Source organism: Eleginops maclovinus, chromosome 23, assembly GCF_036324505.1.
Source record: "Eleginops maclovinus isolate JMC-PN-2008 ecotype Puerto Natales chromosome 23, JC_Emac_rtc_rv5, whole genome shotgun sequence".
Classification (NCBI taxonomy): domain Eukaryota; kingdom Metazoa; phylum Chordata; class Actinopteri; order Perciformes; family Eleginopidae; genus Eleginops; species Eleginops maclovinus.
This window is the reverse complement of record NC_086371.1, coordinates 20,612,906-20,619,045: the sequence shown is the minus strand read 5'-3', so window position 1 is coordinate 20,619,045 and position 6,140 is coordinate 20,612,906. Positions and strand designations below refer to the sequence as shown.

General features: G+C 40.4%; 2 protein-coding genes across 2 annotated transcripts in view; both read right to left on the bottom strand.

Annotated features, from left to right (window-relative positions):
• Positions 1-375, bottom strand: part of cxxc5b (CXXC finger protein 5b) — a 2,635-nt gene extending 2,260 nt beyond the window's left edge. The window contains exon 1 of the mRNA XM_063875827.1: positions 219-375. The gene's annotated coding sequence lies outside the window, so the exon portion shown is untranslated. The remainder of the gene's footprint in view (positions 1-218) is intronic.
• Positions 376-1,969: 1,594 nt separating this feature from the next.
• On the bottom strand, positions 1,970-5,254 carry zgc:110843 (uncharacterized protein LOC541492 homolog). The gene is made up of 3 exons (XM_063876898.1): positions 5,048-5,254; positions 3,642-3,844; positions 1,970-2,924 (listed from the first exon to the last, which is right to left on the bottom strand). Exons 1-3 carry the CDS (start codon positions 5,100-5,102, stop codon positions 2,835-2,837), a joined length of 348 nt encoding a protein of 115 aa, XP_063732968.1. The 5' UTR covers positions 5,103-5,254; the 3' UTR covers positions 1,970-2,834.
• Positions 5,255-6,140: the final 886 nt, after the last annotated feature.

The window sequence follows — 6,140 nt, the reverse complement described above, 5'->3', positions numbered from 1 at the left end:
GGACAACCGTCTATACCCTTTTAAGGGTCGATCTGGACACCTAATCGACCATTTAACCGTAATTCATGTTACCTAAGAAGACGGTGCTCGACCGACGCCACGACGAGCTGACCACAGTCCGAGTGGTCTCTGCGACACGGCGCTGCGCGCAGGAAAAAGGCGACAAAACCAAAACAGCGAAAATAAACAGGAAGTATTGTAAAATCGTCTCATCTTACCTTTTAAATAGGGTCCAAACTCTCCTGTCAAACATATGATGAAGTCATGAACTAATGGCGTGGTGATTGTAGTGTATATGGACGGTGGAGCTGCCGATTCCTCCTCCACCTCTCCGTCCCGGAGGGTCTGCAAACACTCTGCACGGAATTTGGGGGCGTCGCTCAAAATGCGAAGTGGACTCTGCAGCCGAGACCGTGGTCAGAGCGACCCCATAATATCCACAGGAACACGTCAACATACACCGACAGCTGTCAGTGTGTAGACTTTAGGGTGACAGATTAAACCCCTATTACTATGCATCAGCCACACTTATGTGTCAATGGGCTTTACTACAAGGGACACTAATTATCCTTTTATCAGGATAATTACCAAAAAGTACCACAATATTTTAAATATAAGACAACATTTACATATTTTTTAATTCAATTTAAAGTTATTCATTAGGGTGTATGCTTATGACAGCAGTTCAATGCATATTAGGTTCCTACTCAATAAAAAAGTCCATGAGGCCTGTGCCAATTATCTAAATGAATATCATGTTTAATTATTATTATTGTTTAGTAATACCTTTATTCTTTTTATATTTAATATGAATGTAGCTTATGTGCATATTATTGAATATTGGAGTTGTAAAATGTTTCTGTACTACAGGGTTCTGATCTCATGCCAATAAAGCTTATTTGAATTGCACTGCTGTAATGTATAGCCTAATTAACTTAAAGTCACCTGTGCGAAAAGCCTTAGCTTTAATCCGCAGCAAATTAGTGCGAAGACTAGAATTGCATTCAAATGGAACGTGAATGTATGCTTTGTCTTTTCTTCTATGTTTGGAAAAAACACTCATTTATCATAACACTGTAAATGGTTTGGACTGCAATTCTTCACCTGCATTTTAATCTCTGGGCACGTTTTTGTTGATACATTACATATGATTTTAATATTAAAAAAATTACATTATAATGAACGTTCTCCTTGTTGGGGGGGGGGGGGGGGGGTTATAACTTTGCTATAGCTTTAAAGGCAAGTTGTATCCCAGCAAGAACTAATTATTTCCAAATGAAAAATCTTCTCACCAAACATAGGCTACTAAAACTGTTCTAGCAGTCAACGTGTGTTAGCCTACTTATTCTTTAGCTAGTGTTGCTCCACTCGTAACGCAGGGAATTGTTGACACTCGCATGGGTTGTCCCTCTGTGAGCAGCACTCTGTTAAAGGTGACTCCTCACGCGGGGACGGTGTAGTCCACTCCACCTCTTGTGAGAGCCCTCCGTTGCATCTGGCACGCAGCCAGATACTTCGTGCGTTTCAGTGTGTGTGTGTGTGTATTTACGTGCGTGTGCGTGTCACTATGGGAGCAGGGGCCCACCGTACTCACTGTCTGGCCAGGACTATTCGTGTAAACACAGCGTCTTCTAGTGGTCACCACAAATATTGCCACTTCTTAAAATGGCCACTGGTGCTGGTGGACACTGCAGCACCTCCAGCCAAGGCCTCATATATACACACACACACACACACACACACACACACACACAGGTCCCACTGCAGTCACCGCACAGGGCTGTTTACTCTTTTTCCCTGTCCACTGTTAATCCATAAACACACGGCTTTGCATGGCTGTCAACAGAGGTAAAGTTGTACAGTAAAGTGCATTTGTTCCCATGGTTAAAAAAGCAGACAAATGTTATGTTTGGGCCTCGGACCCTCAGCAAGAAAACACCTCTAAAAATAAACACGCCAAGCCTACAAATTCAGGTCACTTAAGTTTTATTCACAATATACAGAACAATTAATCAAGTTGTCACACCGTACGCAGCCAGTAGAAAATAAATCTGACGGAATAAGCAATATATATACTTTTCTAAGCAAGAGTTTTTGAATACTTTACAGATTAAATACAAGATGGCTCAGAAAGCAGACAGTAAGCCTGGTAAACAAAAAGCAGATAGTGTTTCAAAGACCGATTGATTTGAGTAATTTATTAAAGACGAAACGGTTTGCTATACCTCCTGAATGAGCAGCTCATAGTGCAAAAATCATACCATGTAACATTCATATGGTTCATAACAATATATGGGTTATGTGCGTTCAAACTCTGGGTCTTGCGGGCGATAGAGTTAAACATAAAAACCTTTCTTGAATTCAAATGACCGACTTATACAAAGATCTACCTCAAAGAGTTTCATGTTTTATCATACTCTACACTGAGGAGAGGAGAAGGAAGGGGAAACACAGGTGACACCAGTCATGAAGCTACTATACCTGCACAGTGAAATATTTCACTTAAATTCAGGTCCAGTGAGAATTTCAACTGAATTCCTCACATAAAGTCGATCAAAATGCAACTACAGTCCTAGTACCTCCATGTCTGTGTGCTGATTGTCAAAGTCCTTCCTTATCTCTCCTGAAATGACCTCTGATTGAAGTCATGTCGGCTAGCGTAGAAACAACGCGTCATGAATAAAATAAAAAATACTGCAACATTTTTAGTTCTGAGCTATAAGTATTATATCCACCGTTTGATTTAATTGCAACAGTACCGTATCCATCAGTGCGACACTGCAGTTGTTATAAATGATTGGACAAATGAGGGTTGGGTTCTCCGATTGGGCGGCTTAAGCATCTTTCTTTTTGATGATGAGGGGTCCCACGTTGTCCCCGGTTTCATCGTTATGTTTGGCATGGGCTCCGTCGCAGTAAGGGAACTATAAAAGAGAGGGAAACAAAAGTTGCTCTTATCAAGTTCAAAACCTTTGTGTTGCAGTGATAGGAGTGGACAGTTAGCCAATATTGATTTAATCCACCAGAAAGCACCAAAAAATTAAGACAGAGACCCAACTACATAAGATCATTTCCAGAGCAGACATGTTAGTAGAATTACTCTCAGTGTCAAAGTGACTTTAGCCCCTTATTATCTTTACAATTGTGATCAAATGAAATCCTGAAATAGCTGTACTCAAGTCTAAAATATTCAACTATGCAGACTGAAGCTACGTGTTGAACTCAGATTTCCCTTGTCCTTTATTTTATGTCCATAAAGCAAGTTGTAGGTCTTGTTTATGCAAAAATGTTATCGCACAAAGTAAGACTTGGGTTCCCCAAGAATGGGGGGCTATTGTTGTTATAAGATGTAACCCATGTAGAGAATGGTAGCAGCCCACTCAATTATTTTCAGATTGACACATAAGCCACAAATCAGTGTCAGCAAGTGTTTAATTTACTTCAGGAAACGCCCAAAGCCTCTGATATGGTTAGCAGAGCTCAATGATAAGATTTCAGTTAGCAGTCAAAGTAAGAAAACAGTTTAAGGTGGAAAGCTAAGGGAGTTACTAGCTTAGAATTTCAAATACCAGTATACATTTAACAATAAATCAAACACTAAAATTAAGTGTAGTTATGAATGCTCTTAAGTAGCTGCTGACCTTCTTTGACTTCCAGCAGCGGCAGTACACAGCCTTGGTGCCGATGTCCTCCATGTCGAAGCTGTGCACCACTTTGGGGCTATCTTTACTGATGCAGGTGTTCACCTGGCCCTTTTTACAGCCCCGCCCACTCAGGTAATGGCTGACCAGGAAACCTCCGACAGCTGCTACCACTGCAACTGGCACCGCAACCACAAAATGTTCTGAAAGAGGAGAGACACAGTGTGAGTGGAGATACAGAAAGGTATTTTTATTCAGAAATACACCTGTCTCTGTGGCTCATTAAAGACAGTAGAGCCAGTTTTCCTTGTACACTACAAAATGTAGGTGGACAAAATCTTAGCAACACCCACAAAATGAATGCAACTCAATACAATGTTACGGCTAACTTTGCCCTACCTAAAACACAGTAGACACCAATAATGTGAAATGGTTACTGGATTGCATTAAATAGTGAAGTTGTATATAAACAACTGGACACACCATGTGACATACCAGGGTCTATTGTATCCTAAACCTGTGTTAAACCAATGTTTTTCTGCATGTTACTTGTGGTTAAGGATCCCTTTAGCTTGGAAGTATTATTTAAGCCCTTTCTGCACTACTTCTGTCTATTGACATTCGTCTCACTATAAAAAAAACATCCACCCTGGCTGCCTATCATGGCCTGATAGTGTCGAATTGAGCATTAACCAAAACATTGAAATGTCTTTAAAGGCCTTCAAATAAATCTCTCTGCTTAACAGCACGTTACATCACCAGAGGAGGATAATGAACCGGGCCTGCCTGTTATATACAGAGGACACTTAAGTAAAGAGGTATGTACAGTGCATTTCCATTTAGTTTTTTCCAGGCATTTAGGAGATTATCCAGGTCCACTGAGCATCACATGATGTGGTGTCGTAAGACCAGAGGAAAAGGGGCCCTGCTGTCAGTCTGGATCAGCAGGGTCAGTCATTAGCTGCTTTGTTAGGGACGCTGACTGGAGGCAATCATACGTTAAGATACTGTAGGTGCTGGGATCGCCTCCGAGTATGGCCTGATACCTGATGGGCCAAAACTATCTGAGTGATGGTCTAAAGTTGGAAACTCATCATGTGGCTGCATCCAACTCGGCTGACTGCCCAGTGACCAAGCTAGCTACATGACTGTTTAGCTAAGTAGCTGCTGAATAAGTAACTAACTCTAGAAATAAGATACACATGTTTAATTATATATATATTCACTAAGTTTACTTAGGTTTCTGGTCTCACTCAACCTCTCTTAAATGCTAGCCTACAAACAACCGTAACATTGACTAAACTCGCCAGGGTAATGTGAGGTCAGACATTTTAAGTTTACGTTGAGCGGCAAACGACAACACTCATGTAATGCTAGCTTGCTATTAGCTAGCTTGCATACTGTACCTTTTGTTAACGAAAATCCCGAGCTGGGTAAGGCAGGTATCGGTATCTGTGACATGGTAAACCCGGAGTTGTTGTGTTTCCCTGTACGGTGTGTTGTGCTTGGGTAAGCTTTCAGCCGCAAGGTCAAACTGGGAGTCTTATCTGAACTCAGTCGGCTCCAGAAGCACGGTGCTCGGCCTCCTACGTGCTGTGCAGCACCCAATCAGCTCCAAGAGAGGAGGAGTTATGCCAGGGCAAGAGACCAATCCAAGCGTACTTTATTAGTACTGTTTGAAGGATTTACTGCGACGGAAATCTCAAATATGATTCATGAATTATCTGTTTATTGTTTAAAACGCAGCAAGGTGTCTCACGGTTACATTTACAAAGATCCTGTTTCATATGTTGAATCAAGTAATTCCCTTCATTGAGGGAAAGCTACATTTTGACCATCTCAACTTTATAAATGGCAAAATAATCTGTCTTTATTCCGTACCTTTCAGGTCACAACCATGCGAAGCTTGGTCAACCTTGCCAAAAACGGTGTTATTTTAGAATGGAACTGTAAGTCCCAATAACGATTATGCTATGAATAACTGATGCTTTACATTTTTAAATTACAGTGAACGACGGTTAGAATCCACTGGAGGATAGCCATCTTGATAGCTGCAAGCTTCGTTGAGGAGCTTTTTCCCTCGAGAAGTTATTTCTTAAGAACACTTAAATGATATCAGGAGCCACAACTGTCCCTTCTTCAATATTTGACAGAAGAACATGTCTTAATTTTGAAATTAACTGTTGATATATGATGCTATAGTTAATTTAACTATCTAATAAATGTAATGCACTTTAAGGACTTAAAATATAAGCCCCAACAGAGGGCAACAGGATATGAACATTTTGACCCAATATATCCATGTGGTAAGGCCGTATGTTTAATATATTAATGCAATAATGTATTTATAATGTAAATCCATTATTTTGAACCAATATATTTAGCTTTACACAATGACCTCCTCCAAATCATCTGTTGTGATACACTTCAAAACCCTTTATGTAAATAAAGTAAATGTTTAGTTTATTACTCAGACATTAATTGATAATCAGACCAACA